Here is an 18,401-nt window from a genome sequence, read left to right as displayed (position 1 = left end):
TCAAGACAAACAACAAATCCAGCTGCTTTTTAGCGAGTCTTCACTGTGTCTTCCAGCAGATATTCACCACCAAACCTGGATGTTTTTAGCAACCCATCGCAGTGTTATCAGCAGGTATAGTGGTATGAAAAGTGGTTGTTCTCACTGGGTATATCTCACGAGATATTACACAACTCTTTTTGCAGATGGAGTTGTACTACTCAAGATGAGTAAACTGAACTTAATGAATACATTTGGATGGAACCATTTAGATTTACACTCTGTTCTACCAGCAAACAGTGGCTTGTAACAAAAGTCACATGATTCACACTTAGCTGAATAATTGGACAGAAGTTTTTAAATAAACAGACGATGCAAAGACAATAGGTGCAGCAGTCCTACACTTCCATACAGTGTGGGAGTTCCTTATTTTCCATCCCTGTCTCTGAGAATCACCTCCTACAAAATCACAAATCAGTTTACACCACAACCTGCACAGTGACTGATGGTGGCAACACAGAATCACTGAGAAAGCAATAAAGTGATCACAATACATTCCTCTCAGTAATGATAATATCAAAATACAGCTGATTCTATAATACAATAAATATAGTGCAAGACAGTAATATGATACATCCAGATTAACTATACACTTACAATGAAAAAATCAGATTGTTTTTCAGAAACAATTACCCATCAGACACTGTGTTTATTCACTGCATTATTAAGTGCTTCAGTGATATTTATAGACATGCTCCCTAAGCAGTTCAGCTGTGACCTTTTACACATGTATACATGTGCAATCATACATGTCTTTAAAAACAGCCACATGCTGGCGAAAGGCCGAACCAGCAAAAAGCACTAAAGAGTTTAAAGTGTCTGCAGTGATGACAGGAAACAGCTCCAAAGTCCAAAGTCAAGAATAAAAACACAGATGGCACATAACTTCACAAACAGCAAAAAAACACAGCCATATGTTTACCTTAGAATAGCAATCATTGATAACAGCGCATCCATAATAAATACCAAAAAGCAGGAAACCTTTATCTATTGTATGGAAACCTGGTTTTCTCTAAGTGCATATTATTGTGTGAGAGAAGAACTGGTTCTGTTCCAAACGTTTCACGAGTGTGAAAAATCAACTGCATTTTCATTCCATGATTACAATTACATTATTTTGCATTTCAGGATTATCAGGGGGAACCTTAGACATCTCAAAGTCAGATGTCCTCTGTACGTCCAGATCACATGTTGAACATTTCATAACACATTTGGACATTTTTGGTCCAGTTTGAACACGTATGTCAGGAGCTGATTACTGATTATTCCATTTTGACATCACAGGATGTTCCCTCCCAGATTGAAAGGGGTGAACTTCTGGGCCTGCTGAGCTCCAATCTCGGCAACGTACAGTGCGCCTGTCTTCAGGTCCAGGTCCACCAGGTGCGGCTTCACTTCTTCAGCCAGCTGGATAACACTGACCACTGTGCACTGGCCAATCACGCCCACCGGAGGGGCGTCCAGCATCGAAATCTGGTTGGTGTTGAGCTGTACAACCACAAAGTACTTCTTGTTTGGGGTCAGGCGGACGGAGTAAGGTGCATCCTCAGTGAAGCAGCTCCCCCATGTCCCCAGCCAGTCCCCAGTGATGGAGTTGAAGACCTGGATTCTCTTATTCCCTCTGTCAGCCACCCACACCCTCTGGGCGCTGTCCACGGTCACACTGTGGGGGATGTAGAACTGAGCCGGGTCTTGTCCTTTCTCTGCGTGCATCCACACCACCTCCTGGTCTTTGGACAGCTTTATGAGGCGGTTGTTCATCCCGCCGTCACCGTCCACAATGTACATCTCTCCAGAGTCATGGACGAAGATCTCAGCAGGCTGGTCAAACTGCAGGGGGTTCAACCCAGAGCCGGCCTTCCCTGGAGTACCAAGCACCTGACAAAAACAGGAAAAAATATTCAATACCAAGCAACATTCAGCTTTTCTATTTCTATAATACTGCAATGGAAAACAGATTTCTAGATAAAGCAGTCAGTCACCTGCAGGAGCTTCCCCGATAAGGAGTACTGTTTGATGCAGTGGCCGTACGGGCCGCTCCCCACATCTGTGATCCACAGAGTGGGGTTTGACGAAGCAGCATCTGCTAAAAATATACCATGAGGCATCTCCAGGGTGGTTGTGTTCCAGGCCATTAGGAAATCTCCATCTGTGGTGAACACCAGCACCTTGGGTACATTGTTACCTAACAGCAAAGCAAAGGCAAACACCATGTGACAGGTTAACACCAGGCAGCATGCTTTATATTGAATGGACTTTCTCTTCAAAGTTAACTATGGTCAAGAGAACAGAGAAAGAAAACATTGAGGCAGTGATACTCAAGTTACGGCCCACGGACCAAATCTGGCCCCCGATAGGGTGCTGAGCCCCCCCCCCCCATTTTCTAATTTACAATAAAAACAAATTCAAATTCAAAAACACTTTATTCCTCCCTGATGATTTTTTTTTTTTAAAAAAAACAACAACAAAAGATAGCTACAAAAAACTGAAATGTGTAAAACTGTGTGACATAATCATGACTTGAAAGACATGTTGCAGTGGAAAACTAAACTGATTCACACTGGGAATTGTTTGTGTACTTCTTGTAAACATATGGTTCCAGAATGAATGTCCTAGCTAAGCCCCTAATGTCCTAAAATCCTAGAATGTCCTAAAATCTTAGGAATATCCAAGAAACATCCTAAAATACTAGAAACTTCCTAACATCCTAGAAACACCCTGCTGAAATCCTAGTAATGTCCTAAAATCCAAGAAATGTTCTGAAATTCTAGAAATGTTCTAAAATCCCAGAAACATAATAAAGTCCTAAAAACTTCCTAAAAATGTCCTAAAATCCTAGAAATGTTCTAAAATCCTTAAAACATCATATTATATTTGAAATGTTTTTAAATCCTTGGTTTATTAGATTTTTTTGTCTCTTTGTCTGAGTTTTAAATCAAGGATCTGAGGACATAGGGTGTTGTCTGCTGTGCACCCTGGAGAGAGGCATGACTGTGCACAGGGTTTCTTTGGTTTAATAAAAAAAATGGACTTGACTACTGACTATATCATAGCTGACATCCTGCACCTGCCCACTGACGGGCCCACATCAGTCTGCTTACCAAGCCAACCGGTCTGATGAGCAAAGCATTCCACCACACCCTGCACCACCTGATCTAACAAAACACTGTTGCACGCAGCCTGTTTATAGACTTCAGATCCGCCCTTAATGCCATCAACCCACTGTAACCCTTTAAAACACTCTTTGATATGGAAGCTGTTAGTTCCACTTCAGGTGAATCATCAGACTCCCAATCGTTTAAAAAAGAGCTTTGACAATCACCAGGTGTTTACATGGATTTACAGTTGTGCTCATAAGTTTACATATCCTGACAAAATTTGGGATTTTTTGGGCATTTTCAGAGTATATGAATCATAATACAAAAACCTTTCTTTCACTCATGGTTAGTGATTGGGTGAAGCCATTTATTATCAAATTATTGCGTTTGCTCTTTTTAAATCATAATGACAACAGAAACTACCCAAATTGGTAATAACTTAATATTTTTAAGTCTACGTATGCAGGTGTGTATATGTGTATGTGGATACATATATTACAACAATAGGATTTCTATATGGAAGTTATTTTTAATAATTTAATTATTGAATAAAGGGGGGGGGGGGTCACACACATGTAATTTGAGGCATTTTGTAGGTGGGTTTAATTACGACTTTTTTATTTGTTATTTGTTTGTTATTTGTTATTTGTTATATTTGTTTTTAATTACTGGTTACTGGTAAAGACATCAATCATTAAACAAAACAAAACAAAAACAAACACAAACACAATACAGCAAAATGTAGATTGCTTCAGGGTGATGAAGTGAGTTGGAGCTGCTGTATGTCCTCACCTCTCTGGGCCACATACACCACAGCAGTGTACTGGTTGACCGCCACGGCGAACACCTCCCCGGTGAACACCTCCGGGTTCTTGGGCCAGCTCAGGTCCAGCTTGTACAGCGGTCTGCCCTGCAGCTGGTACTCCCGCCGCAGGCCGGAGCTGACCGCCGGCTGGCCGCCCCGCGAGCCGTACAGCACCATCATCAGCACGGCCAGCATAGCCATGCTGGACGCGATCAGACACGTATGGCTTCTCTTCTTCATCGGTGTCGGTGGTTCAGCTGCCGCTGCCTTTAATTTCCTGCTCCAACTCAGTGCTTAACAGCCCCTGAGAGAACACTTAGTGAAGTTATCTTCCGTAAAAGCCTCAGCCTGCTCTGAAACACGCAAAGCGTATCTGTTAAGATGCTGCAAAGTTATAAATCGGATACATTCTATATAAATTGAAATCTATTAACCAATTTCAATGCAGAATTCACTTCCGCAAGTCCTCAAACGAGAACAAATATAAGACAAGTGAAGAAGACACAGCATTTCCGTTTAACGTGTCACAATAAAAGCGTTACTCAAATACTGGCTTTTGCTCTAACGTTAATGTTACGAGTCAGGATATGAGGCCACCGGGAGAGACTCGGCGGGAGAGACTCGGCGTGTGATTTAATGTTTAAGGGACGTCGTTGTGCTCGGGCAAATGCTTGTTTTGCTTGTTTTTGTTTTTTGACCGTCGTAACAATTTCAATGCTGTTATTGTAACGCTTTTATTTTCAGGGCAAACCCAGCGCGTGCCGGTACGACCAGAGCCCTTTAAGAATGTATTTGTTTATTCTAGTGCACTAAGTACGACGCAGCAAAACATCAGAGGGACGTACTGCAGAGCAGCTGTGACGTCACGACGTATCGACGCAGCGCTGGCTGTGCTCTCCTGACAGCAGCTAACATTCTCAGTTATCTTTTCTAGACGTTGTTTTATCGCAGGGCGAATGACAGTCGGTGAGGGACAGAGACACTTTTCATGTAGTGTAAACCGTCGAGGAATCGATTCGATGGAAGTCGTGGACAGCCCGCTCAACCTCGTAAGTGTCGCTCTTGATGTTGCAATAACAGGCTAACGTTACTGGAGCTAACCGATTGCATAGGGAAGCTAGTGGAAGCTAAGGTTAGCTGCCACAGTAAGTTAGCGGCTAACGGCTCTCTTTGCCTTGTTCCTGTTGTTGTCTGGCAGCTTCGCCGTGCCTAACATGATACATTTAGGTTTTGTCCTCTACACAGCGTGCAAAACGCCTGGCGCTGGCTCATAGCAGCCCCATTTGTTATTTTGTAATTATAGCGAATGTGTTGTAAACGTTAGTTTGCTTGTTTGCAAGGCCTTTTGACAGTAACCTGCTGCTTATTACACGGTTACACAGGGTAAATGCTACCCCAGTTTAATTATAACTCAAGAATATCTTGTTGTCAGTTAAAGATGATAACAGCAGCATTCCCCTAAAGGCAAGTTACCTGATCTGTTTTAGCAGACAGCGCTGTAATCAGCATCATTATCAAGGAGGAAGACATCAGTGGGTATAGTGTCAGTTACAGTCTGAAAAATGAAAGATACACCAACTGAAAAAATCTATGAGAATTGTAAAATGTACTGATTTTTTTTGTAAAAAATTGGTAAAAGTTAATACAACAGCTAAGCCATAAATTCTACCTTTATGAAATGAATGTGTAAATTCACTTAAAGTTGGTGTTGTACTGGACTACGTTATACTTTGAGGTGTATCAAATACTTTTGTCTTTTCCAGTTACATACACAAGTGTAGCAGGATAATAGAGCACCTCTCAATATAATGCAGTCCAGTACACAACACAAACTGTGGTTAAAAAAAAACAAGAACTTGTAGGCATCATAAAAGTAGATTTTATGGCAGAACAGTTGTATTAGCTTGTATAAGTGTGTGTGTGTGTGTGTGTGTGTCTGTATATATATATATGTGTGTGTAAATATATTTGTATGTATGTACGTATGTATGTAAGGGATGAACAGTATTGGATTTTTTTCCCCCATATCTGATATGCCGATACTTTACAGCTCATTTGACCAATAACCTATGCCATATGAATATTTCCATTTTTATTCCCACCTATTTTGAGTGATTAGCGAATCTCCTCTGTAGTGGAATTAACACAATATTCTGCATACTCTTATAGTGATAGCCTACTAGCAGATAGAGACATGAAGTATAATGCTTTTCAGTTTACGTAATGTTCAGTCATTGTGCAAAATAAGAAAAATAATTTAACTCAGGGTTGAAGTTTTGTACATGTTCACTTTTTCAATTTTCCAATATTTCACTTTAAAGCCAATCTTTGCCAGTACTGATGATGGGCCAATTATATGTGATGTGCTTTCAGAATCCTTAGACTCCTAAACATCTGGCTAAAATATTCTGTTCACTTCATGATAAAAAATATGCCTTTTTCCTCTGAAGTTGAATTCTATTTCCTGATCCAAACAAAATTGGTTGCTGGAAATCTTCTTGCCAGATTTTTATATTTTTTATATTTTTTCTTGTGAATCTCAAAACAAGCAAGGAGACATGCCCTTTCAGTCCGTAGGTCTAGGAAATAGTGTGTCACACATCTTGGAAAAATTTCAACAGGACATGCCAAAAATATATATTTTTGCTCAGATTGAGAGCAGTCTTTAAGGAAATAATGAAAAAAGACTGCAAGCTTATGTGGCCCTGCAGAGGGATAAGAATAGATAACAATAATGCATGGATGGACAGAGTCATGCTAAACTCTGTTAATGAATGAGAGGTATAAGCTGGAGGTCCGTGGTGGAGAACTCTGTCTAACATACAGAGGGGGTGTGCTTTAACTTCATTTTAGCATGACAGTGATGCGGTTAGGAAAATGTACTTGCGCCAAGGTCTGCAAGCATCACTGAAGTGTTGGGTTGAGATGACCTGGTGTCCTGTGTGTGCTATGAACCCTCTCTCAGAGTCATAGATTTTATCCTCTTGCCATCTTGAATCAAGATCAAGGTCAACTGAGCCTGCTCAGAACTTCTGTTCTTGTCACCAAGCACTACTGGATGTTAACTGCATAATTTTGTCATATGATACACCAGTATGGAAGCATTTGCTTTGTTTCTCCACTTATTTACTCAGGTTTTGCCTTTAAAGAAGCAGTTTGCAACTTTTAGAGGTGGGTTTACCATCACAGATATTCCCAAAATTTAAGCCATATTTTCGAGATGTAGATAAAACACAGTTGTGAGATGACTGAGTTTCCACTGAGTGATGTTATGCGACTTCTCTCACAATATTTTGCGACTGTTGATCAATGCTGTTGTTCGATGTTCCATACATTAGTAAGTTTATTTCTGTTGCAGTAGCCGTCATTATATTCAATTGAAGGCAATGTAGGGGTGTTATTCAAGCAATAATGGAAAGGTGAGCACCTTATATGGCCACGTTTGAGGGCTTTCTGGGAGGGGATAGTCCACGATTTCACAGAGGAATTGTGGATTCAAAACTTCTGGATGATGTACTCAACTTTTGAAGAGTTACAGCTCTTGTAGCTGCTGCTGCAATCATGAGGGAGACAGTTCCTACCGACAAGCCATAGCGTCATGTGACCTAGAAAAGCATTTCCATTGCAGTTTTGCAAAATATGACTTTTTGGAATGGCTCTAAATACCACCTCATGCAAATAAATTGGAGTTTTTTGACAAGTTGAAATTCGGCATATTTTAAATCTGCAGTTTCAATTTGTGCAATTTGAGGGTTAATGAAAACCCACCTCATAGTTCAGAGTCCATGGCTTTGTATTGTATGATTTATCTGCACTTTTACAGTGGCTTTTTATTGTGACCAGCCAAAGGCACACCTGTGTAATGATGCTGTTTAATCAGCAGGTTGATATGTCACACCTGTCAGGTGGAGGAACTATGGAATATGTTGGCAAAATGTCACTAACACATATTTTTGAACAACACTTTAAATAACTAAGCCTTTTGTGCACATAGAAAAAGCATTGCATCTTTTATTTCAATTCATGAAAAAAGGGAGCAAAAGCAAAAGTGTTGGAGTTATATTTTGAGAGCGGCACATCCTCACGTTTGAGAAGCTGGCACCACTAAATGATCAACGTTATTGTTGGAATAACGGCTGAAAGTATGAAATAATTATAAAAATGGTTGCAGATTCATTTTATGTTGATTATATGAATAGATTAATTATTTCAGCTCTAGTTGCATCTGTTTCAACCATGAAAAAAAGATTCCTTTGATTTTTGGGATGTTGAATATACTGCATATGAACTACTCCCTCTTTTTACCCTCTCATTTAATTGTATGTCTTTTCCACTCATTCACTCCCTGCGCCCTCTCCTAAATTCTGTAGGCTGTTCCACCTTTTAAACTATTCCACCACCCACTGATTGTGCTCTGTGTTCCTCCGCTCTTCTCTTTTCCCTCCGTGTGTGCGTCTCGTCAGGCTCATCAGCAGTGCAGGAAGGCAGACCGTTTGCTAGTAGCTGGGAAGTATGAAGAGGCCATCTCCTGTCATGGAAAAGCAGCAGGTATACTCAGTGACACTGACACCCCTGCCACCTTTGAGGATAGCTGCTATTAAACGATGGCATGACTTCCTTTTGTTTCTGTGTCTCGGCATGTTAAGTGTATTTGTTTTGTCTTTCTGCATCATGTATTTTTCATGTGCAGGACATTTCTGCTGTTGTAACTGTTGTAACTGTTTCAGGGTGCTGCAGCATGTTTGCCCTTTTGTCCACTGTACTGTTTGCATTGATAATATAAGTGTATGGATGCAGAGGAACAGGCCAGGTTGTTGGCTCCCCGTCATGTTGCTCACCCCTCTGCCTCTCTCTCCCAGATCTTTTGACAGATGCGATGAAGACAACAGAGTGTGACCAGGTGAGGTGTCACTCCTTTCCCATCACCTTGGCTTCTCTGGCAATGGACAAAGCTCCTTGTACCGCTCTAATATGACGCTGTATTTGCTTTGTAATGACTCCCAATCAGTTTTAACCCGCTTTGACTGCCTTATACTCATGTTAATTTCAGTAACAGTTCCACCTTGTTGTCAGTTATGTTTTGCCATCTCTGTAGTATTTTCTGCAAGTAACTAACCACAGAGTAGACAACCAGCTTCCTGTTTGCACTAGTATGTGAATGCCCAGTATATGTGAATGGTCATGCGTTTTCAGGTGTGTTAATATAGACAGAAATTATTTCTGAAAGGGTACTAAAAGCTCGTGTTGTATGGAGATTGTTTTTGTTTAAAAATGCCTTTTTCAGAACAAGTATGTAAATTAGTGTGGCTGTGGCCTAACACAGAGCAGAGGAGAGGCTGTTCGTGTGACTTAAAGTTAAACTAAGGCCATATTTCCCACTCTGCTGATCTCTCCCTGATTTCTTTAAGTACCAATAAAAGAACTGACCTTAAAAAATCTCTGGATACAAATTTAGAACCAGTTCCATTTCAGAACCAGGGTCCTGTTTATTAATGCTTGACAGAAAATGCTGCATACTGACATTCAGTTTTGATCTTGTATTAGTTTGGTATATCAGTGTTGCTGTTAGTCCTGCCAGTGCTGTGGCTGGTGTTGATACTGTGTGTCTGCAGGCCCGTCTCTCCATGGAGCTGCAGAGGGACAGTCATATCAAACAGCAGCGACTGATCCAGGAGCGGTGGAAAAGAGAGGCTCGTCGTGAGGCAACAAAGGCCCGACCAGGCCAGGTGCATCCCTCCAGCAGCCCAACTCTCCTCACCCAAACCCAATCCACAGGCCCGCTCCAGCCCCATGGCTCCCCCGGGCCCTCAGCTGCAGAGGGGGTGAGAATCAGGGAGAGAGAGTACGACACCCTGCTCTACCAGCTTCAGACTCGGCAGACTGGAGGCTGCCAGCCTTTGACTCCACCGTGCCCTGGATCTAAGACCACCAAAGATGACAAAACTCGCCTGGAAGAACAACAGACCACCATCGATGACCTTCGGCGCCTGGTCGACCACCTGATGGATGAAAACCAGCGGCTGACGGCTGAAAACGAACGGCTACAATCAGAAAACGCCCGGCTGCGCTCCGAGGCGGCTGAGGCAGCAGACTTTGTGGAGCGCTCAGAGCTCTGGGTGCTCCCACAAGCAGGTGGCGCGATGGGAACCGGGGGTGGGCAGGAGAGGAAAAGCACAGGGAAGGGAAAGGAGATTGCAATCCCTCAGCTGCCACCGCTGGAGATGCCCGCTCAGGAGGATCTGTGTCTGGATGACCTGCCTCCTCTGGAGCTGCCAGAGGACATCCAGAACGAATTACAGGAGCTACTGGACAGGGATAAACTGTGAAGAGACATGTTATTACACACACACTCACACACACACACACACACACACACACACACACACACATACACATACAGGCTCTGGGGGTTTCATTCAATATGGCTTTTGAGTTTGGATGCCAAAATGTTTGACATGTGAACCCCAACGGTTCTTCCTGGTCAGATCTCTGCTCAAGTTAAAGGTGGACAGTCTGAGCTATCATGAGTCTCACAAACTCTCTGCACCAATCAGATGATACAGGTGCAGCAAAACTGATATCAGTTATCAGGCAGATGAGTGATTACATCTTTACCACTAATACAGTGCAATCCAAGTCAGAGATCAAGGAATTGTTCAGCCACAGTGTCATTTGAGACATCAGGGAGATTGTGTGACAGTGATGCATGAAAAGATGGATTTTTTTTAAAAAACTTTTTTACTTTTGTTTTTTACCTACAGGGTTCCCACACTCATGGAAAACCTGGAAAAGTTGTTGAATTGAACAATGTCATTTTCCAGGCCTGGAAAAGTCATGGAATTATTGAAAATCATTGAAAGCTTTGGAAAAGTGAAGGAATTTAGTCGTGCAAAATGAAATTAATTGTTACAGTGGGCTTTTGGGGACAAACCTCCACATAATACAACATAACAGTAAATTTATTTTCTGCAAGTTAGCTGCTGACATAAAGTCACTCCTATCTGTGTCGAAAGGTGCAATGTCAAGTGAGGCAGATCAACTCAACCAACTCAGTTGCTGCTTGATACAAAAGGAAAGCTCACACAGTCCTCATTTTCCATGACCGATACCAGCCAAGCCTCCCCTTTAAGAGGTGCCAGTGTTTGTTATGGGAAGTGAGACTCCCCTGTGTGTTAGTGTGTGTGTGTGTGTGTGTGTAAAACTACTGTAACCCGGCCAGCAAGTGCCACAGACACATTGACGGGCATGCTTTTTCCAAAAATTGAAGTTTTATTATGGGTGCTTGAAAAGCTATGGATAAGTTTTGAATTTTGTCCTTAAAATTATGTGGGAACCCTGTACATAGCATCAGGAAACATCCATTAAACAACTTATGGTGTGTTCACATTGAACGTGAAGCGAATTTTTGCCACAGGTTTCTTGTGCTAATACTTGGCATTTATTCTTCCTACAGTTGTGCTCACTGACTGGGGAAGGCAGCTGGCAGACACCTTGGTTCGTAGTAAAATAGAAGCGGTGTGATTCGATCATGATTAACACAGAGGCTGTGTGCTCTGAATCAGCTTAAAGCAAGACAGCAACACTCTGTTATTTTTCATATTGTCCACGGCAGCATATTCCGTTAATGACCTTCCACAATAAAAAGACCAGCTTAAATTATTCAGCATTTTGCGAAGAAGCAATTCAAAAATATCGCTTACATGTATCAAATTAATATCTTCAAAACTTTTTTAACCTACTCGCGTAGTGTTCACTATGGAAGCAGAAGCTATGCAAAGCAATCCATTTTTCCATGGCGAGCTGCCTGCTTTCTTTTGGCGCTCGTGTTCAGCCTTAAATCTGGTCACACTGGACGTGCTGCGCCCTCGAGCCCTGTAGCAGGCTCACAATCTGCAGTGATAGTTTTGGCGTGTGGTCTGTTGCCGCAAGCCAAAACACACTGGCAGGAGAACACACTAAAAATGTTTTGGAAACGGCATTAAGTTTCTATTGAATATGATATTAATGATGTAACCATGATAAATGGTGAAATGTGCATCTAATGCTTCCACATATTTGTCAGTTGTGTCTTAACCATGGATGTATTAAAGGAAGTCTGGTTGCAGCCATGGAGGTGGGGCTCTTCATTACTATGAGAGCTGCTTTCTGGTGCATGAGGCAAAAAAATGCTTTTTACAGGTAGAAAATACCCAGATCTTGGGGCCTAAGAAGCATGCACACTAGAGACAAATTTGGTAACTTCTGCCGGCAGAGCATCTGACGTCTGGTTTAGTGTTTCGCTAGCTTAAATGGTAGTCTAAAAAATTGTATCTTGCTGCTCTTTTTGATTTATACAAATGTTGCGGAACTGGTTGGATTAGATCGAGATTGTGAAATTAGTCCATTTATGGGGGTTTGACTCACAAAAATTTACACACAGATTTACAGAAGTCTCTTTCCCAATGAAAGTCAGTGGGAAAGTCTAACATATGCATCAGAGCCTGGTGCACACTTGGTCAAAACAGAGGGCAAAAGAGAGACACGTTGACACACACACACCCACACACACACACACACAAGCAAACACAGACAGAGCTCTTCATGTAATTAGAACATTGCAGAGGAGCAGAATCTCTTGCTGACTGGTGCAGAGTAATACGCTTCCTGTGAAAACAGTTAGGCATTTGCTGACAGGGGGCTCCCCGACAATAAACATATCCAGGCGCTTCCACATCCTGTGTGAACGCAGCTAACTGTCTCTGTGCAGGACTTATGTTGAGTGGTAGAGCTCTTGGTGCCCACAGACAACAACAATAAGTTTGTCCTCCAGTTCTTAATCTCTGTAACATCAGGAGAATCTTTACTAGATTGCCAACACAATCTCTACTTGCTTTTTTAACAGTGTCACAGGAACTTCTCACCCAAGTTGAGAAATGGTGCATCTTTGCATTGACTTACTTGATGCTTGTGCTGCACAAATGGCCTGAGAAGCTTTCAATGTGAAAACACCACACTAGGCAGCATTATTTCAAAATTTTAAAGCTAAGTTGTTGTGCTTTTTATTTATAGTATTTACATAATTTGTACTTCCTGCAAATGTCAGCACGGTAGCCAACATCCCTTTAAAAGCTGCTGGACATATTGTACTAAGCAGAGAAGTGTGTGTGTGTCTGTGTGTGTCTGTCTGTGTGTGTGTGTGTGTGTGTGTGTTTGTACAATCTGAGTGGTAAAAACTGGAGGAAGACAAGCACATGTCGGCCAGTGACTGTAGAGACTGATCAATAGAAAATGATAAGAAGTAATAAGTGGACTGTTTAATTCAGTAAGCATTAAATAAACAACAATATTACACTGTTTTATGATCAGATTGGTGGATTTATTTTTTGTCATTTTTGTTTATACAAATGTTGGTGTAATTTTGTATTACTTTTTTCTTTTTTTACTTCTGAAACAAAACCTATAAATTTAGTTTTGTTTCTGACTCTATAGGAAAAAAAAGTGACATGTTAAAACACGACGTTACCTGAAGATGTCTTAAAATGTTGTTTGTTTCAAGTCATGACTAGTGTCTACTTTTTAAAAATAATAAACATGGACTTCTGGCCTGAAAGCAAAATAGACAATAGAAATACACTTAAAATGCTACATGAGCTGTTTGGAGTTAAACTTCAGTGTTCCCTGCAGCCTCAGTTAGGGAAATTTGATTTGGAGAGTTTAAATCATGCTCCAAACGCACTGACCTGATGTTACACTGACTGAATGGAGAATGTGTGGATGACCTGCTCCTTTTATGGGCATCATTGCAAGTGCTCAGTGCCAGCTTGACTGCCTGTTAACAGTGTGAGAGGTGTTGGTCTAACCCATAGACTGTATATAAAGTTGTATATACCCCCTTTATATACAGTCTATGGTCAACACACGCACATAATGCAGTATGAGAGTCACAGAAATGACCATATTGCTGTTGTTGAGGAAAAACTACATTGCTGCATTTTTTATTTTTTTTTTAGCGTACTTGAATTAAAGGCTTCAGTGATCATTTATGTGTTGTGGTGGTTTTTAATGAGCAGTTGTTTGATATGTTATGGCTACCAATGAGACAATAAGCACTCTGATTTCTTGCAGATCGATGTTTTTGTGCAGCAACAGCAATATTGACACACAACACACTCAAACACACTGATAACATTAAAAACACCAAGACTAGCGCGCACACAGCTGATATAGCCTCGCTGACACATCCAGTTTTTCCCTAGCTTTTTTTTTTTCACTTCGATGTTTTTCCTTAGTTTTTTTAAAAAAGAACATTTTCTAAATCAAGTAATTTCTTGCAATTTGTGGAACATTTCTTACCAAGTACTTTATTAAGTGGAACAAAAGGCTTTGAGCAACTTGGTAAGAAATGTTCCCAGTTCCACCAATTTGCTCAGGGTTCAAATGTTTAAATATTTGTGAAAGCAGCACATGAGAAGTGTTGTCACTCCAGGGTTCAAAGGGTTAATGCTGCACTAGTCAATTTCTAAGGGCTTAAGAACTCCAAAACATGTTGATTGACACGGCCCACATACATTATTAACCTGCAAATATGTAATGGCTAACATGTCAGCAAACAGATGACTATTTACACATCTAGCAGATTTTAGCATTGATTTGGAGTCACATTTGTAGCCCGGTTTATTTGCTTTTAGCTCTGCTTCGGTCTCTACCAGCTCCTGAGAGAAATGTCTGTCTCTGTTAGCTGCAAATGCTCTCTTACCTTCATCAGTTAGAGTCTAACTGTGACAGCTGTTGACACAAAGAAAAGAAAAGGACTCGAGGTGACTTGTTGACTGTGCTGCTTGCAGTGTGAATGGGGCATGTGTATGAACATACTGTCACACACTGTGAAGCATCTGTACAAACTCATGGACTCACACTTGGAAGCACATTGTATTTCCTCCCTGACACATTAATAATATGCAGTGACAGTCACAGTAAATTTGGGCTTTTTAAAAACAACATTATTGAAAGTAAAACAAAGTGAAAAGGGAAAACACTGTGTTCCGAAAAGCTGTGTTGGTACTGAAAATGTTCCACAGAAAAACAAAAGAGACACATTAAAAATTATTTTGATGTTTTTGCCTTCTAGTGAGGTTTTCGATAATGTTCTGATTTTCCCTCATGTCACCTTTTTTTCGGTTTCTTTTTCTCTGACATTTTTCAGTGTCAGTTTTCCATTTAAACTTTCTGTCAACACTTAGGTGTGGAGGAGACAATAAAAGCTTGATTTACATTTTTATGTTTTTTTTCAATGACAATTTTTTTTTAAATTGCTGCCAAGATTTACTGTCACTGTTCTAGCTCGGTACAGAACTGAACTTAAGAACAGGACTCTGCTGTGTTCACCACCTATGCAAAGCATGGTAGATTTACATTTTCATCAATAAAATAGCCTAATGGCATAGTGTTTGCCTCAGCTTTCAGCTGTTAAATATTAGAACAGTAAGGGGTAGGATTGAGCCTAATGCTGACACGTAGACAACTGCAGAGAATAATTTCTTTTCAAATGAGCCAAGTGAGTGTGATTTTCAAAACCTCATTGTTTCTGATCACAGCTTCTAAGCTAAGCTATGGCACAACGTAATGTCTTGCTGCATGTTAGTTTGATCTTAAGCATTATGTGAACATGAGTGATAAATGTGGAAAAAAGGTAAATAAGGAGCTACAGAAATCTACATTTTTAGACTCTTGAATATCTGACACTGCTGGCTGGCCAGCTAGGAGGAGGAGCCAAAACAGCTTCAACAACCCTCCAAACTCTGTACCTTCTTAACAAACCCGACCCCTGCCTTGGACAACTTTCTGGACTGTGGTGGCAGTCACATCTTTGGATCTTCAGATGGACAAACCTTTGGACATACAGTCTGAGACAGTGATTTATCAAACTGTCCACCGGACAGACAAACACTGACTGAAAACGACAGTTCTAAAGTCATCTTTAGAGCTGTCTCCTGACTCCCAAGAAAAGCTCACCTCTGTATCTGTTACACACTCATTTGTGAGAAAAAGAGGGTACCTAACGCAGTTTCACCACAGGCCCAGTGCAGCCTGCTGTAACCACGCTGGGCCGAGCTGTGATCATGTATTTTTAATATGTCCTCGCAGTAAGGGACAAGAATCACAACCTTGTGGTTCTTCATGTCCAGGTCCACCCTGTGAGTGTCTACCCTCCAACCAAACCTCTGTGTTGCTCTGCACAGATGAACTCGGCATTTGGCTGTGTCGATGACTAGAGAGACAGCTCTGCTCTACATACATTACTGTCTGCTGATTGCTCTACTGCTGCATCAGAGCTGTGTTATCCCTTTGAAACCTTAGCAAATTGGCTTGGATATTTAAAAGAACACTGGAAGAAGGCAATGTGCAACTAAATTAAACCCACTCCCCCCAAAATTGTAAAAAAAATTAGTTTAAAAGTTAAAAAAAATCTTGAAAACAAGAAAAACAAAACCAAACAAAATTAACTTACTAAAAAACAAGATACTTACCTCGAGAAAGTGCAAAAAATAAAAGTTTTTTTTTCTTTAACAGTATTTTAAATATATAATTATAAGAATTATAAGAATAATTATTAGAATTTTCATGTCATTTTCTTCACCTTTTTCTGGTTTATTTTATTTTATTTTATTTATTTAATTTTATTTTTTTGCAATTTTCCAAACATTTCTTGCCAAGTTGCTGAATACATTTTCCTTTGTTTTCGAAAGAAATCAAACCAATATTCTCAAGTGCCATAAGTTTAAATGCTTGTGAAAGGTATCTGAATGCAGCAAAAATGAATCTGATAGAGATCCAGGTTCTAAAGGGTTAAGCTCCTGCTGATGAAAACAATACAGATTTCTACTGATACTGCTTCACAATAAAGAGGACCTGTTATGCTCATTTTCAGGTTTATACTTGTATTTTGGGTGCCATTAGAGCATGTTTACATGCTTTAATGGTTAAAAAACACAGCTAGTTTTGTCTTACTGTTTGTGCTGGAACTCTTGTATTCGCTCTCTGAGGCACTTCATTCTTGCGCCTGTCTCTTTAAGGCCCCTTCGGAAAAGCACAGTCTGCTCTGACTAAAAAAATGTTTTGAGGTCCTCCAAAAAAGGCTTCTAAACACAGTTGAGCATGTTGCAGGAACATTAGCAGGAAAAAAATAGGGCAATAGGGGTTAAAGAATACATGTAAAATTAGGCTACAAAATATGAACTTACCATACACTAAAAAAACACTTCTATGGCTCCCAATTTATCAGAATTCACACCGCTGCCTCTGGGGAGGATTTATATTGCAGTGGTATTCCCTAACACCTGGAAACACTTGGATATGAATAATTGGTGGAAGTTTTGATAATTAGTAGTATTAGACTGAACCATCATCATGCCAAAAATCATAATGTGTACCTAACAGAATTCAGACCATGAGATGCTGAAGATGTGAGCTCCGATGGTTTTACAACTGCAGACAGTGAAAGGATGTGATGTTAACTTTCACCTGCTCCTACTCTCTCTCTCTCCTCTGATGAAGAAGTGCTTGATGACTTAAGTGATGTGTGTTGTTAAGATATGTGATATTATGTGATTTGACTGATGTGTTTTTGTTCTACCACCTGAGCGACAGAACACTGTTTGTGTGAGTTGTGTGCTCCATGTGTTATTGAACCTGTGTGTTGTATGAGTGAGAGTTTATTAGGATATGACTGAAACAGGGTTGGAAGGCCAGTTCCAGTAGCTTCTGTAACAAACAGTTACCTATGTTTTGGCTCATAGTTATTCATTTTTGATGATACTGTATCTGTATCAGTTGCCACCAAAGAGTAGGCCAGTGATACTCAACTTAAGCATGTGAAAGGGTACTGTGTGGCCCCCAACTACTTTCTAATTTAAAACAAAAAGTGATTGACACAGGGAATCGTTTTTGTACATTTAGTATACATAAGGTGCCAGAGTGCATAGAACAGCATCAAAAAAGAGTTTGTTTATGAAAACAAATACCACTGGAGGACTGGACTGGAGAAATGTCCTACAATCCTAGAAACATCTTAAAATCCTAGAAATGTCCTCAAATCCTAAAAACATTCTAAACTCCTAAAAACATCCCAAAATCCTAGAAATGTCCTAAAATCCTAAAAACATGTATGGGGCTGCTGCGATGGGCCCTTGGCCTCCTGTCATTTTCCAAAAGTGGCCCCAATGCAAAGCAAGTTGAGTTTACCTGGAGTGGACTGGGAAACTAAAGCTAAAATATTTAAATAAACTCCCATTGATAATAAAACATATCCATGAAGTGTAATGAATTGGATCCAAATTGCTTTTACAATTACATTTACAATTACAAAAAGCTACCAGAGTGCAGTTCTTCAGTTTGACAAACCAGATCATATATCTCATACTGTATATCAGCAGACAGAGTGACAGTAGTTTGCCTTCTATCAGTCACACTGTCAGCACTGA

At 40.5% G+C, this 18,401-nt stretch overlaps 2 protein-coding genes across 2 annotated transcripts; one reads left to right on the top strand and one right to left on the bottom strand.

Annotated features, from left to right (window-relative positions):
• Positions 1 to 303: 303 nt before the first annotated feature.
• nhlrc3 (NHL repeat containing 3) lies at positions 304 to 4,411 on the bottom strand. Its single transcript, XM_042507886.2, has 3 exons — positions 3,930 to 4,411; positions 2,022 to 2,224; positions 304 to 1,917 (listed from the first exon to the last, which is right to left on the bottom strand). The coding sequence occupies exons 1-3, from the start codon at positions 4,180 to 4,182 to the stop codon at positions 1,318 to 1,320; spliced, it is 1,056 nt and encodes a 351-aa protein (XP_042363820.1). The 5' UTR covers positions 4,183 to 4,411; the 3' UTR covers positions 304 to 1,317.
• Positions 4,412 to 4,591: 180 nt separating this feature from the next.
• On the top strand, positions 4,592 to 13,964 carry nrbf2b (nuclear receptor binding factor 2b). The gene is made up of 4 exons (XM_042508128.2): positions 4,592 to 4,991; positions 8,406 to 8,490; positions 8,802 to 8,842; positions 9,555 to 13,964. The coding sequence occupies exons 1-4, from the start codon at positions 4,899 to 4,901 to the stop codon at positions 10,266 to 10,268; spliced, it is 933 nt and encodes a 310-aa protein (XP_042364062.1). The 5' UTR covers positions 4,592 to 4,898; the 3' UTR covers positions 10,269 to 13,964.
• The last annotated feature ends 4,437 nt before the right edge of the window (positions 13,965 to 18,401 follow it).

This window comes from Plectropomus leopardus, chromosome 19, assembly GCF_026936395.1.
Source record: "Plectropomus leopardus strain MGB_pleo_1.0 chromosome 19, ASM2693639v1, whole genome shotgun sequence".
NCBI lineage: Eukaryota > Metazoa > Chordata > Actinopteri > Perciformes > Serranidae > Plectropomus > Plectropomus leopardus.
Note: the sequence above shows the minus strand (reverse complement) of the source record. Positions and strands in the feature narration are given on the sequence as shown.

Bases quoted from the DNA above. Each gene is read 5' to 3' on its own strand.
- nrbf2b (XM_042508128.2), top strand. From the start codon at position 4,899: ATGACAGTCGGTGAGGGACAGAGACACTTTTCATGTAGTGTAAACCGT. The intron at 4,992-8,405 runs GTAAGTGTCGCT...GCGTCTCGTCAG, and splicing joins TGGACAGCCCGCTCAACCTC to GCTCATCAGCAGTGCAGGAA. The intron at 8,491-8,801 runs GTATACTCAGTG...TCTCTCTCCCAG, and splicing joins CTGTCATGGAAAAGCAGCAG to ATCTTTTGACAGATGCGATG.
- nhlrc3 (XM_042507886.2), bottom strand. From the start codon at position 4,182: ATGAAGAAGAGAAGCCATACGTGTCTGATCGCGTCCAGCATGGCTATG. The intron at 2,225-3,929 runs GTGAGGACATAC...CTTTGCTGTTAG, and splicing joins GGTGTATGTGGCCCAGAGAG to GTAACAATGTACCCAAGGTG. The intron at 1,918-2,021 runs GTGACTGACTGC...TGTTTTTGTCAG, and splicing joins TATCGGGGAAGCTCCTGCAG to GTGCTTGGTACTCCAGGGAA.